Source organism: Centropristis striata, chromosome 17, assembly GCF_030273125.1.
Source record: "Centropristis striata isolate RG_2023a ecotype Rhode Island chromosome 17, C.striata_1.0, whole genome shotgun sequence".
NCBI lineage: Eukaryota > Metazoa > Chordata > Actinopteri > Perciformes > Serranidae > Centropristis > Centropristis striata.
Window position 1 is genome coordinate 24,570,457 of NC_081533.1, and position 14,372 is coordinate 24,584,828.

A 14,372-nucleotide genomic window follows, 5' to 3' on the forward strand; every position below is an offset into this window, starting at 1 on the left:
TGCATGAAACTATCAAAAATGAAGGATTACTCACCTATCAGTAGGAATATGTCTTTTCCAGATGGAAAAGGGACAGGAAATTATGTTTTGATTGCTTTTTTGTGGCACAAAATGGCAAAGCTGTTTATTCTGGAAAAGTCTGCAAAATAGGGATTCAATATGGCCTCCTGGAGGTCATGTGACAAATGAAAGCTATTAGTTTCATATACTCTTCCCTCTTTTTTAAGTAACGCATCACTCAAAAAGATGCATTGTAGAAATTTGACAGGCCAAAATTGGGCATGTTGCCTGAGGGCAACACCATACCATAGAGGGTTAATAGGAGAATACTGTTTTTGAGAAATACAAACGATCTCTAACACAAGTGAGGTAATCTGTGTGTCTGTAAAAACATTGTCTTTATGAGGGAGTTTAGCTTAGAGAATCCTTTCCATTTCTCACTGTGTGCAGTAAATGCAATTATATTAATACAATTATGTCAGCTATGCCCTGCACCTTAATCCATAACATTGGGGAGTCTTGAAAATATGTTATGTTACGATTTCTGTTTGTGAATAAGTTATGAATGAATTAAATTTAAAACAGGCTATTACTTAGAACTTTGTTGGGGGGGGGGGTCCATTTTATTTTTTATCTTGCTGCTGAAGTTGAATATCCTGCTTAGTGACAATGTTTTAGATCAATAGCACATTTGTGAAAAAAAAATAGATAAAATTGTTTTATAATAAAGAAAATGTTACCTCCATAATATATGTAGTTCACAATGCATTTTTTTAGGGATTTTCTGTGTTTCTCTATTTTGTACTGGACTCATAACCGGCCTTTGTTTTTACTTTCTGGGGAGGAGTTCATTTCAGATATATTTCTCAAAACAGTTAGGCCAAAGGGAAGAGCACCTTTGCACAGTTAGGAACTGGTAAGAAGAGTTTTATATTACCGTCAAGCCATTTAACAGCTGTTATGGTGCCACAGTTTAAATGAGATGAATAATGCTGAATGCAAATTTCCCTTTTATGTAATGTAATGGACAATAAAGTTTTCTTATCTTAAGCATATGTTGCTGGGCTCCAACATAAAATGTTCTCCTTTAAATTCCTCTTAAGTACATTAACACTTACACATATTTTCCCACACTGTCCATGATGTTATAAGTATATTTTGTATTATTTCAGTGCTCTTTGAAGCTATATTACAATTACCATGCGGGAAATATTCAAAACCAAGTTTTGGGTATTGCAAAAAAAAAAAAAAAATCTAAATGTCTAGTTCAAAAAGCAGCATGGTATACATGTCATCTTCATCATTGAAAATCTTGGCTGGGGTTGCACATAACATTTGGAGTACAGTTGAGTGTGGTTGATTCAAGGGTGCTTGGCTTTGAAGAAGATCAGAAAAGATAAGATGGACCTTTCCACCTTCCTACCGACCAATGAGAGAAGAACTGACGTCTTTGCTATTGGCTTCCTACTGTAGCTGTTCCTTTAAGAGCTGTAGATGGACCTGCTGATGTGTAAGAAGTGTGTTGTTTTGCATATTTAGTCCAGATTACAGAGAGCAGAGTGTGAAACCTGGTGACTGTTTTACTGATCTCTCCATGGGCAGCTACAGAGAAGCAATCATTTGTAACAGCTTACTGACAAATACTTGACCTACATTTGATAGCTTTCACCAGAGTAACATCAAAGACTGACTATGGCATTTTGGGTGCAGACTATCCTGCTTGTCAACATAATAACATCAGCGGTAAGAGGGAGAGTGGAGAGAGAGCTGTCTGCCGAGTGCAGAGAATTCCTCTACATGGGAACACCACCGACTGGGCTGGAGCACCACTCCCTCCAGTTCATTTGCCAACGTTACAACAAGAGGCCACGCTACATGACGCTGTACAACACCGTGGACCACATACCTGTGTATTCTGCCTACACTTTCAAGCCCACAGATGGGGAGAGATGCGTGGATGTCCCATGGATGTACGAACCACAGGTAAAGAGAAATATTTAAGGTTGGACATGAGGTGCTAAGAAAGTCTTTTAACATGAACAGCATGCTATAATTTTTCCAAATTAAAAAAATGAATGCAAATTTTGTGTAATCACACCATTGCTGGCTCGGTCTGTCTGCCTCCACAGCTATCCACATCCTCTGATACAGACGAGATGCAGCCCTTCCCCAGTAGTTACATGCACATGAATTTCGAAGATGCCCAAGCTGTTCTGGATGATTATACAAACGCCATCTTTTACGAACGAGGCACCCTCAACCCGGTCGAGCATCAGGACGAACTAGATGACAAGGCCTCCACCTACACCCTCACCAATGTTGTGCCCGTGGTGCCTGACTTCAACATCGAAGTCTGGAAGGAACAGGAGCACATCATCCGCAAACGGCTGAACAACTACTGCCTCGGAACAGCTTACATCGTCACAGGCATCACCACCTCGGGGAAGATGATCCGTCGGGAAAACATGAACCGCGTAGCAGTGCCCACATACTTGTGGTCAGCTTATTGCTGTGTCGACTACGACCGCAATGCACCTTATTTTGAGCGCTATAAGTTCCCGTCTTTTGCTCACTATGGCCTGAATGAGGAGGAGAACAATGAGGTGGTGGAAATCTCCGTCCAGAAGCTGAAAGAGTTCCTCAAGAAGACTACCTTTGTCGACCAGAACTTTCAGATATTTGTGGGTGACTGTGTCCCACCAGGGTCCAGTAAAATCAAATAGTCAAATATTATTTGTTCTGTTTTTATTCTATGATGCAGCTAACATAGAATTTTTATAACTAGTACCAATACACACTGAGCTGTTTAGCGTGCTCCTGCTGTATTTTAAACAGTTGATTTAGAAATAACTGGACATTCGCCTCACTGAAAATGTAATACAAATCTCCCTGCCTTGTCTAATTTGCAGTAATAAACATTTGCAAAATGCAATTTGAAGTTTTATTGTGAAACATATCTGTGACATCATACAAATTGCTTTATGATCCTTCACAAAGTATCACATTTAAAATGAAAACTTTTAGCCTACTCTGCAATGACTTCATGCTTCTCACCTTCTTATTGCACTACATGAAACAGTCACATAACACATTACAGCACCAGCATAGTGCTGTTGTAGTACTTATGACATGTACTATAGACTTTATCATTGGTATTCATACTGGGAGAAGAGAGGTAGACATAGAGGCCACAGCCGAAACAGATGGCTACTTTGCATTGAGATTAATTCACAAATAGCCTTCATCTTAAAGTGGTGGAAAAAAGGAGTGCACACATCTCTCCCACTGCCTTTTTATGTCTTGTCATGCCATTCGTCACAGAAACCACGCTGAACATGCTCACGGTATCATGAAATAAATATTAAAATAAATATATTTTCATACAGTTACACATTTTATCCAGATGACTGACTGACATTGTGCCTTTTGCACATTATCTTCCTGTAAAGAAACCATCATGACTTTTAAATTGCTGTGGACTTTCCTACTTTATGGTATAACATATCATATATAATTTTACCAAAAGAACCGTCAATGCTGGGATGGATGTGGCAATTTTTTAATCTGGGTGTGTTATTAATTAATATAGTATTAAAATGATCCTACACTCTTCAGGTGTGAACAACTCTCATCTGGTTTCACACACTGAATGTCTGAGGTCATAACCTGAGTTACATTATGTACATTTCAAACCCATATTTGGATACCTGCAAGTTTCAGGGTGTAGGCTGATAATCTTGGACTCCAAAATTATCTGGTTGGTAGCCAGGGTCTCCAGTTTGGCAGGGCAGGGCTCCCTGGAGAGTAGATCGTGGTAAGACAGATGAAAAAAATATACAGATACGGCCCTGGAGTACAATCATTATAAACATCCCCAAAACAATCGAATAAATGAGTTACCAGTCTATCTAACTTTATTTTTTTATCCTCTTGGTCCATTCGTAATAAGTCAGTGTGAACATGAACAGACCAGAACTTAATTACAACAATGAACTGGTCCTTTTTCTTAACCAAACAAAATGTATTACAAGCATTCAAGTGACCTTTGACACTTAATAACTGTGCAAAGCGAAAACAAAATAATATGTTTTTCCTTATGGAGAATATTGGGAAACTTTGTTGTCAAATTTAACCTTCTTTTAGCAGACGGAGAGCAGGATAAACACTCCATTTGACACTCCCAAAGTGTCATAAAGATACATACAGACAACACATTAGCAAAAAAACTGTGTGCTACATGTGATCAATGTAGTATATTTTTTTAAATCATAATTTTCACTAATATTGGCAAGTGAGTATGAAGGAAAATATTGGTTTTGTGTTATTTAATATTATAATATTATATATATATATATATATATATATATATATATATATATATATATATATATATATATATAATATATATAATATAATATTTATTATAAATATTTGATCCATAAAAGGTTCTGAAAAATTTACTCAAACCAAGAAAAGCAATTTAAAAATCTTTGATGGCATCAAAATGCAAAGTCTATGAGCTGAGCATGAACTTACGGGATGGGCCAGTGGGAGAAACTGGGGATATTAAGTGGCCACATAATGCAGAAGTTATGATTGTCCCTCCGGGTGCCCCTCCATTGTGTGGAGAGAACTAAAGGGGATTCTAGGTCTTATTCTACTTTTCCTAATACCATCTGTATTAGAGCACATGGTGCTGCCAGGGAGCCTACAATTGTGACCACTGCTTACTGAACCAGTTTTCAATGCTGTGTTCATTTCAGACAGAATTTTCTGATTTGGGGGCCAAATGTGAGTAGGCTTTGGGATGTTTCATTTAGCCAAATATGGCGCAGATCTACCTTTTATAGACACAGGCTATTCTATCCCTATTCAGACAAAATGGCGATCTGCACCAAAACAGGTTCTGGCCTGTGGATGGGTCTATTGGTTTTTACTCTGTAAGCCTCTGTTTTAACACAAATAAGTGAAAGAAAAAGAAAATAAATGCAAAACATCATAACTAAAGCAACTGGTAACTTGATGGAAAGGTCTCATTTTTCGAGAGTATAAGTCACCATAACTTTTTCCTCTGCTGTTCACAGTTATAAAATGCTCTCCATGTTTGATAACATTCACTGCTTCTAAATGACTGCTACAACACTCTGGGAACTTTGAATATATGGAAAAGACTTTACAATGGGAGACCAGTTTGCTCAAATTACAGATGAGGCGAAAAGGGAAATGTTGAAAGAGCTGGGCAGAGACTGTCAGACACAGGCGAGAAAGAGACACACAAGCAGACGTAGAGAGGTCTAATCGAACACATCGGCTGCAAGATTGAAGGACAGAGAGCTTCCAAGATGACACATACAGCAGAAAATTGTGCCTTACCTCTGGCGACTGTCCTACTGGCCTGTGTGTTGCTACAGGGGGCCCAGGCCGGAGTGGTGGAGGACTTCAACCATGTGGAGCGCTGTAAGGACTCCCTCTACATGGGCACCCCACCCAGAGGCTACCTTAGCAACTCCTTTATGAAGATCTGCCAGAGGTATGAGGACAAACCACGCTACATCACCCTATACGACCCCCACAAACACATCCCCATCTATTCTGCTTATACATTCAAGAAGTCGGACGGGGAGAAGAAGGTGGACTTCCCGTGGATGTTTGAGCCCCAGGTGAGTGATCTGTCGAGCAACAAGTACAAATGTCTAAATTTAGTATCAATCCATTATAGGTTGTTGCATTTATACAGCATGTATATTTTTTGGTGTGCATTTATAAAGCATTTCATTTTGTCTAAAGACAAACTTAATATTTCATGTTCACACCTAATAAGCAGTTTAGCGAGCCAGGGCGACTATATTGCTACTAGCAATAAAGTAAGCTTGAGATAACCTACTTTATTGGCTATGAATGGTATGTCAGTGAGACAGTGCTGCCTTGGCCATTTATGATTAGGTACGTAGTTATGCAAATGTTTTTATGAATGTGGTAAATTGCCAAAAAGTCTTCAAATGATGAGTAAACTATTATTTTCTGCTGCATTTTTTTTCAGGAGTGATAAACTAAATTTTCTGCAATATTGTGCCTGTCCTTGTGCTCTCTCTCTCTCTCTTTCTCTCATTAGCTGGCCTCAGAGAAAAGCAGCAGTAACATGGAGCCTTTCCCTCAATCTTCAAACATGCATATGAACTTTGAGGACACCCAGGCAGTCCTGGAGGACTACGCTGATGTGGTTCAGTACGACCGTGGTCAGCTCAATCCTGACGAGCATCAGTCTGACCCCCTGGACAAAGCCTCCACCTACACCTTGACCAATGTGGTACCTCAGATCAGGGAGTTCAACATAGGTCCCTGGGCCGAACACCAGGACGTCATCCGTAAACGTCTCAACAACTACTGCCGTGGTAAAGCCTTTGTGGTTGCCGGGGTCACCACCTCCGGGCACACGATCCGTCGCAACAACCTGGACCGGGTGGCTGTACCGGAGTACATGTGGTCGGCCTACTGCTGCACAGAGTTTGACCAAAATGCTCCATACTTTGTGCGCTACAAGTTCCCTGTGTTTGCAGCTTATGGGCTAAATGATCGTGTAAACAACCACATGGTGGAAGTTCCTCTTAAGAACCTAGAGAAATTTCTCAAAGGGAGGATGGATGTGGATAAGAACTTCCAGATTTTCTATAGTGACTGTGTGCAAGATAACTAAGATAAATGGGTGTGATCTCTGGTATAATCCAAGTGTAAAGTGTGTTAGAAATTGACTTTAACAATATGGAAAGGTAGGGGGTTCTTGTAGTTTAAAGATATGCAAGGAACTAAGATGTGCTGTCAAACCATATTATTTACTGTAAGCAATAAAATTGGGAACTGATTGGAGTCTGTCTCAAGTCCAAATGATTTATAGAAAAATATTCTGGAGATTATTTTTTCAATTTATCATTTGGTCTGTAAAATGTCAATATATATTAAAAATGCCCATCACAACCATGTAACCATGTCCATCATCTACAAAATGTTTGTTTTGTCAGACCAACAGTCAAAATGAAAAAAGAAAGAAAGACATGAATTCAGTTTGCCATTACATAATATAAGACTAACAAAAGAAATATAAATAATATTAGCTATAATGTTTTAGAAGCTGGAGCCATAGAATATTTAACATATTTGGGTTAAAAAATTAATTTAACAATTAATTGATTTTCAATAAAAGTAATTTAATCTGCAATGCCTACGGTGCAATCATTTTTATGAATAACATTAACAATATTGCAAGTGTTAAGTAGTATGTCATTAACACAACCATGTCCTAATCTATCTAAATCCTAATACAGAACTTTGGATAACTGATCTTAAATTACATATTGACACCACTGAAAAAATAAAAAAAATGAATACAAAGTAAAGCATTTTCTTTTGCAGTTGTGAAATAAGGTATAGGGAGAAAAAAATAATGTATGTGTTTAATGTATGTTCAATCAGTTCGTTCTTCAAACACATTGTAATTATTGATTTCCGCCACAGGATGGCACTGTAGCTCATAATTGTTGACAATGCAGAACAAAGTCTGTCCTCATAAGACACTTTCTATAATCCATCCTGACAAATAATTAGTAATTGTAAATCAGAAACAGAAATGGGTCTTAGTTCATGTTCTCTTTTTGGCAGTCTGAGGCATACACAGATTATAAAATGAAGACTGATCCAGAGAGGATACTCTTTTCCAGGCCACCCAACCCCGCCTCTGCAGCTCAGTCTTCTCCAGCTGACGTCCATAGTAGTGAGGGTCAACAACCAGCAGGTAGCTCCCCTTATCCCCAGTGCAGACCCCAAATATCCCTTTAGAAGAGTTGTCTCTGTCCCCTCCCATCATGACTGGAGATCCATGCCTCTCAAAGTGCTGATGGAGCTCTTCCACTGCAACCTGCTCCAGCTCTGCACCTCCACCTCTAACATGCACCAACTTACAGGGGATGTCATAGAAACAGTCAAGGACCAGAGAGGCTTCAAATGTTCCTATCCACTCCCTGGAGCATGAGAACGAGTCTGGTTTGTCCCCCATGGTGACCAAAGCCTGCTGGATTTCTGGGAGACTTGGTGGAGGTTTGTGTTTGTCCTTAACTGGACAGCAGTTCTGGCAAAGCCAAGAAGCCATTGTCTGAATGGTGCGGTAGCCACACCCCCAGCCCCTGTCATCTTGTCCATCACAGCCATAATGGAAGTAGAAATAGTCTCCTTTTATCACAGAACATTTCACAGGATCTGTAAATGGAGTAGGAATACCGGTGTGGACATTTTTTGACAAGGTTTTGGTCCTCTCCACTTCTCCAGCTCCACTTCCTCCCCAGTCAATCTCCTCACATTCCGCTACTGCAACCTTTTTATCCATTTTATAATGTGTCTCTGTCGAGCACAAATTTCGTTTTAAACAATGCTTAAATAATGCTTTCAAACTCGAAATGTCTCCAGCTGTTCATAACATGGACCGTTCATCCGGAAGTCGTCTGGTGTAACGGCAATAACTGTCCCTTTGGTGCACTTGCGATAACATTTTGTTCCGCCAAACTGTTCCCAGCATGGTTCCCAGTGACGATGATGCCTTCAGGAGCTTTTGGCCAGCGCCCTTAAATTCTTGCGATTATAACGTATCGTGTGAAACTTTATTTATTTTTGAAACATCCGTATATCAATATATATATAGTGGTGGAATTAACGAAGTACATTTACTCAAGTACTGTACCCTACTTAAGTACAATTAGGAGGTGCGTATACTTTACTTGAGTATTTCATTTAATGTAACTTTATACTTCTACTCCACTACATTTTTAGGCAAATTAAATTAAATTAAACCTCATTACAGTATATAATATTATGAGCCCTATCTTTACAAAAAATAATATGCTGTTTCCAATCCATCAATACAAATTATAATAATATATTAAGGAAATATATAGCAATCTGAATGGGTTCATTCTGCACAACGAGTAGTTTTACTTTTGATACTTTAAGCACATTTTGATGCAGAAATTTTGAATGCAGGAATTTCACTTGTAGTGAAGTAATTTCGCAGTGTTGTATTAGAACTTTTACTGAAGTAACAGTTCTGAATACTTTTTCCAACACTGTATATATAATATTTTACCTTTTCTTTATTTGGGAAATGTTTTTATTGTTGCAAGTCGACGCATAAACGGACAACTGTTTATTTCTTTGGGTGTTTCAGATTTACAATATTTTAGCAGCACTTGAAGATAGCATAACGCTATCATGTGCACGCGAGCAGAACTTCTCATCACACCTGGCTGTGATTAATTTGACCACAATTAATAAACCAATAGAGAGAGAGCGAGAGAAAGAAAGAAAGAAAGAAAGAAAGAAAGAAATGGAGACACTTTTACAATATATACGATTTTTCTCTTTATTCATGTTGTTTCTGTCTGTGCACAGCGTTCCCTTTACTGGAAAAGGTGATGTAGAAACTCAGAAAAACGTCGTCGGAGTTGAAATTAAATGCGGAGAAGTCGAAGTGAGTATAACCGTAAAGCGGCATTTTTTGGAGGAGAAACATATTCCTTTCAAACCTGAGAATCTTCGACTTGGAACAAACTCCACACAGCAGAGGTCCTGTGCAGCAAAGGGACCGGTATCCGACTCTGAGATGGTCATCTCTGCAGGGTTACACGAATGTGGGACAGAGTCCAGAGTAAGAGAAGGGTGTTAACATAAAAGCATACACAACAGCATTTCCCTTGTGCAGAAAGAGCGACACACTACATTTATATGGTATCATTTATGGTTAAATTAATTAATTTATAATTGCTATTATCCAGGTTCGAGGGGAGTGGCTTATTTATTCCAATCAGCTGGTGCTGTTTCCTGCTGTGGTTCCCACCTCTACAAGTGTGATAGTAAAAGGGGCAACTACTGTCATAACCATTGAGTGCCATTATAAGAGGTCAGGCAGGTGCCACATTATTAAAGTCAGAGTTCACATATCCTTTTTTCTTATGCTTTCTCGTTATATTTGATGGGAATAAAGGCAAGGCTTGCAGTATCTTTGTTTCACCAGTGCTTTATATTGTGTAAGAACAGGAGGCAGACAGTGAATGCAGAACCACTAACCCCAACCTGGCTCCCTCTGACCTCTACCATCAGTGTTTTTGGCCTTCTGCACTTCTCCCTTCGCGCCATGGCAGGTGAAACCAACAATCTTATTAAACCTAGACTGTATTAATGTAAGATTACAGCAGCAATATGTGGCAATAGCTGGGATATATGTAATTGGGACTGAAAACAACTGTTTTTTTCTTGCAGATGACTGCACCTCTGTACGTAGTTCCTCAGTGTATCAGCAGGGGGAAGCAGTGTTTTTGGAGGCCAGTGTGGAGGCCCCGCTGCACTCTCCTCTTACTATGTATGTTGACTACTGTGTGGCTACGCTGAAGCCTGACCCTCTCTCCTCGCCAAGCTACAAGTTTATCAGCAAGAATGGGTCAGTTTTTCCTTCCGACTGAAAAAATAAGTTGCTTGAGAAAATAATGCTCATTTGATATGTGACATAAAACTCACGCCACAACTCCATTACAGATGTCTTATGGATAGTGTATTGCCTGGGTCTTCATCCAGATTCCTCCCTAGAGAGCAGGATAACAGACTATGCTTCAGTTTCCAAGCCTTCCACTTTAACCAGGAGTATGGGAAAGAGGTAAAACCTTATGACACAGTTGCTGGTTCTTTACTTTCTGAATTCCAAGTCATCATCTTTGCATAAAGTTTGCCATTTGTAATTATTTTGTTTCTTTTTCAGTTGCATATACAGGGTATGATTTGTAGAGCGCTACAGATATGTGATTTTTTTTTTGGGGGGGGGGAATTCACAGTTTATTGATATGATGGCCAATAAAGATACTTACAAGATACAATATTACTATGCTAAGGGAATAAGAAGGCCACATTCATGAACAAATAGCTTATTAAAAAATATTTACATATTATACAGTACCACGCTGACAACCAATTCTAGAAATTAAAACAGAGAGAAAAAAAGAAAAGCTAACAACATTTCTAAACCACTCCAAGAATCATTTTCTGCATTCTATCTTCTGTATCTTCTTTAATATTGCAGCATTTTGGACAATATATACACTGATCAATAAGGGCCAATATCCCTATTGGTCAGAGATTTAATTTTCAAGTATTTCACATTTGTAATTAATCAAGGACTGAATATGTTTATCATATCATTTAAATTAATTCTGGATGAAATATACTTTATAAATGTGCCTTTTTTCTTCGAGATGTTCATCAGCTGCCACATGAGGGCCATTCTGAGACAAAAGTCCCATAGCCACCTTAATAAATCCTGCTTCTTCCACAGGCCCACATTCAGGTTAGCAAACTGTTTAGTTGTTTATTCACTTCATATATGTGTTTTCAGTATAAACGTATAACATCAACTAATGGCATGTGTTTTTTATTATCTGGGGCATCAATTCGGCTGTTTTATCAGCATGTTTCCTGTCATTTAGCTGGCGTGCCACAGAGGGGGACGATGCTCTGTGTGGATGCTGTGACTATGATGATTGCTTTAGACAGACTGCAGAGGAGAACCATGTCCACACTGGACACACAACTCAACCAGATACAGGTAGCTCAGCCCTTTACAAACAATTGCAATCTGCAAATTTTTGGATTTCTTTACAATACAATTCCATGGTCACTAAGCCAGTTGTATGTGGATGTTTCACAGAAAAGAATCATGAGGAGGACACAACAGTTGGGCCGCTTCATACGCTGCCACACTTCCATCGGACAGGCCGTCTGTCAGTCAATCACTAAAGACCAATTACAATTAGGTACTGCAGAATGTCGAGACCCAAAACCAGGGGAGGTAGGGGATAGAGATTAAAGAATGAATGCCTTATTGTTTATGTTTTTCACAACTTTTTTTATGAAAGTAAGTAATTTTGGATGCTAATTGGTGGCTCTAGCGATATATACTCCTACATATTTACCTACAAAATAATACAATTTTTGCTTACTTTGAGCTCTGGATGCCTCTTGGACCAGTATTTTACAATAATCATGAAGCTTCCCCGTACACCAGTGCTGACTACAGACAGATGAGTCTGCCATAATGTAAACACACACAGACCTTATACGTTTATATACGTTTTTTTCTCTCTGTTCATCATCTTGGACAGTTTCAGTCAAATCATACTCAGTGATGGAAAAAGTATTAAGATCCCAATAAGATCCCTTATTTAAGTAAACCTACTAACACACTAATTAATCCACTACAAGTAAAAGTCCTGCATTCAAAACTAACCTCAGTGAAAGTACAAAAGTATCAGCATCAAAATGTACTTAGAGTATCAATAGTAAAATACTTATGTAGAATGGCCCTATTCAGGTTGTCATATATATTTTATATAAATTGCTGGATTATAATTTTTGATTAATTTATGTAAGTAGCATTTTTATGTTGTCCAGGTCGGGCTTCTTTTTTAAAAATCATTTGATCATGTTTTTCGTGTTAAATTCTTGACCTGAAAAGTAACTAAAGCTGTCAGCTAAATGCAGTGGAGTAAAAAGTACAATATTTACCACTAAAATGTAGTAGAGTTGAAGTATAAATCTACACTAAATGGAAATGCTAAAGTAAAGTAAAAGCATCTCAAAATTGTACTTAAGTACAGTTCTAAGTAAATGTACTTAGTTACATTCCACTGATCATATCACCGTTTTTTATTTCTGTAAACTTTAGTAATTCCAAAAACAATATGACACTGCAGACCATCTGAACTCTGTGTGTGTGCACGTTTTATAACACATGCCGTATGTCAGTGCTTTCCTGTTTTGACTGAGGATGCTCCTAAACCAGAACTGGTCAGTTCGTCATTCATACTTTGTGGAAGTTGTATTTGACCCCAAGAGAAAAACAAACACAACAACACCGACCAATTTCCACTGCGATGGATATGCTGAACCTAATTTCGTACATGTACAGCCTTGAACCTGTTTTTCTTAAGCTATATCTCAGTGCTTTTTAAATGTCTTTGAGATGACAACAGAATTCCTGTTTATAAATGTGTGTCTGATCTGAGACGGACCAGGTATTTTGCAACATCATGACTGAAGAATGGGTAGTTTTTCATTCAGCCATGGAAATGGATAGCAATGAAAACAAACCCATGAGGAATTTCCACAAAGAGGCCAAAGAACTACAATGGAACCGAAAATATCTCAGAGGCAACAAGCGCACTAGAATAAACAGACATTTGAGTAAGAATGGGACAGCTACGCAGCCGTCCACTGTATGTGCTTTACATCCCCTGTCTGCAGTAGAAACACTTGTGTAGTCCTGTGGGAGGAAACGTGACAGACCAAATGGGATATCTGCTAGATTTCATGGACCAGTATCTTACTCCATGATATCAGGACAACAGTACTTTTTGAATTGTAATGAACTATTCTATTTTGTATAGGATGTTTTCAGGATCTAGAATATAAATACATAAATTTCCACTCCAAATTGAGTATTTTAGATTGTGTGCAAGTTTTTCATGCAGATAAAACCAGGTATACCAATTTTAGTTTTAGCTCCCTCATTTAAAATGTTAATAATAGCTTTTTTAAAATCGTATATTAAAATTGGGCAAGTTTACTTAGCTCCTCACCCCTCGAATCAGTTATGCGGTTACTGCACTTAAATCAAATGTTTTGATGAATGTGTTTCACTAGAGTGTGTGATGCAAGTGTTGGTCTTGGCATTGCACATCAGATAATGTTTAATGTCTCCTTTAGTTGGAGCCTCTCAACACAGACAGGGAGAAGTTCCAACACTGAAGTACTCCTGTTGAAGTCCATTCTTTATCATTTATGGACAAGCCCCTTTTGCACGGGACAAACCAGTGACCCCATCTTCATAATAATAATAAAAAAGAAATAACTATACAGTAAGCACCTTTAAAATGGAATTCTGTATCAGACAAAGCAAAATAAAGATACTGAAACAATATAACACAGAAAGCTAAACAGTAAAACGACTTATTAATAATTATTCGATTATAAAATCTTGCGGAGAATGATAAAAGCAACAAAAAGATTACCTTCCTTCACAGAGAGGTCTTGCTCTGATGGTGCTACAAGGATGAAAACGAACACATTTTTGCTGAGCTTAAAACCCATTCATCACCAAGAGTAGCAGTTGACTTCAGCTCCTGCCTTGGAATTTTTTTACTTACTGCTTTGAGGCAAACACAGTATGGAATTTAAGCTACATATTGATAGAGTGGTTTGGACATTTCTTGTACAGTACTCCATACTAATCCTGGAGATTTATGGTTGTTTATCACCATTTTCCCCCTTTTTTCAAAATAAGACCA

The 14,372-nt window shown here is 38.3% G+C and overlaps 3 protein-coding genes and 1 pseudogene across 4 annotated transcripts; 3 read left to right on the forward strand and 1 right to left on the reverse strand.

Moving 5' to 3' along the window:
- The first annotated feature begins 1,692 nt into the window (after positions 1–1,692).
- LOC131989233 (endonuclease domain-containing 1 protein-like) lies at positions 1,693–2,926 on the forward strand. The gene is made up of 2 exons (XM_059354422.1): positions 1,693–1,983; positions 2,130–2,926. The coding sequence occupies exons 1-2, from the start codon at positions 1,693–1,695 to the stop codon at positions 2,721–2,723; spliced, it is 885 nt and encodes a 294-aa protein (XP_059210405.1). The 3' UTR covers positions 2,724–2,926.
- A 2,416-nt stretch (positions 2,927–5,342) lies between these two features.
- On the forward strand, positions 5,343–6,510 carry LOC131989234 (endonuclease domain-containing 1 protein-like; annotated as a pseudogene).
- Positions 6,511–7,094: 584 nt separating this feature from the next.
- ufsp1 (UFM1-specific peptidase 1 (non-functional)) lies at positions 7,095–8,553 on the reverse strand. The gene has a single exon (XM_059355014.1). The coding sequence runs from the start codon at positions 8,372–8,374 to the stop codon at positions 7,634–7,636; it is 741 nt and encodes a 246-aa protein (XP_059210997.1). The 5' UTR covers positions 8,375–8,553; the 3' UTR covers positions 7,095–7,633.
- A 752-nt stretch (positions 8,554–9,305) lies between these two features.
- LOC131989727 (zona pellucida sperm-binding protein 3-like) lies at positions 9,306–13,791 on the forward strand. Of its 2 annotated transcripts, none has more exons than XM_059355032.1 (8): positions 9,306–9,688; positions 9,816–9,949; positions 10,078–10,181; positions 10,300–10,477; positions 10,573–10,690; positions 11,283–11,374; positions 11,514–11,632; positions 11,735–13,791. In XM_059355032.1, exons 1-8 carry the CDS (start codon positions 9,368–9,370, stop codon positions 11,821–11,823), a joined length of 1,155 nt encoding a protein of 384 aa, XP_059211015.1. In that variant the 5' UTR covers positions 9,306–9,367; the 3' UTR covers positions 11,824–13,791. The 2 variants fall into 2 exon arrangements, with proteins under 2 accessions (XP_059211015.1, XP_059211016.1); XM_059355033.1 differs by having other exon boundaries at positions 9,307–9,688; positions 9,816–9,940; positions 11,735–13,603.
- The last annotated feature ends 581 nt before the right edge of the window (positions 13,792–14,372 follow it).

Bases quoted from the DNA above. Each gene is read 5' to 3' on its own strand.
- LOC131989233 (XM_059354422.1), top strand. From the start codon at position 1,693: ATGGCATTTTGGGTGCAGACTATCCTGCTTGTCAACATAATAACATCA. The intron at 1,984-2,129 runs GTAAAGAGAAAT...CTGCCTCCACAG, and splicing joins CATGGATGTACGAACCACAG to CTATCCACATCCTCTGATAC.
- ufsp1 (XM_059355014.1), bottom strand. From the start codon at position 8,374: ATGGATAAAAAGGTTGCAGTAGCGGAATGTGAGGAGATTGACTGGGGA.
- LOC131989727 (XM_059355032.1), top strand. From the start codon at position 9,368: ATGGAGACACTTTTACAATATATACGATTTTTCTCTTTATTCATGTTG. The intron at 10,478-10,572 runs GTCAGTTTTTCC...ACTCCATTACAG, and splicing joins AAGTTTATCAGCAAGAATGG to ATGTCTTATGGATAGTGTAT. The intron at 11,375-11,513 runs GTTAGCAAACTG...CCTGTCATTTAG, and splicing joins TTCCACAGGCCCACATTCAG to CTGGCGTGCCACAGAGGGGG.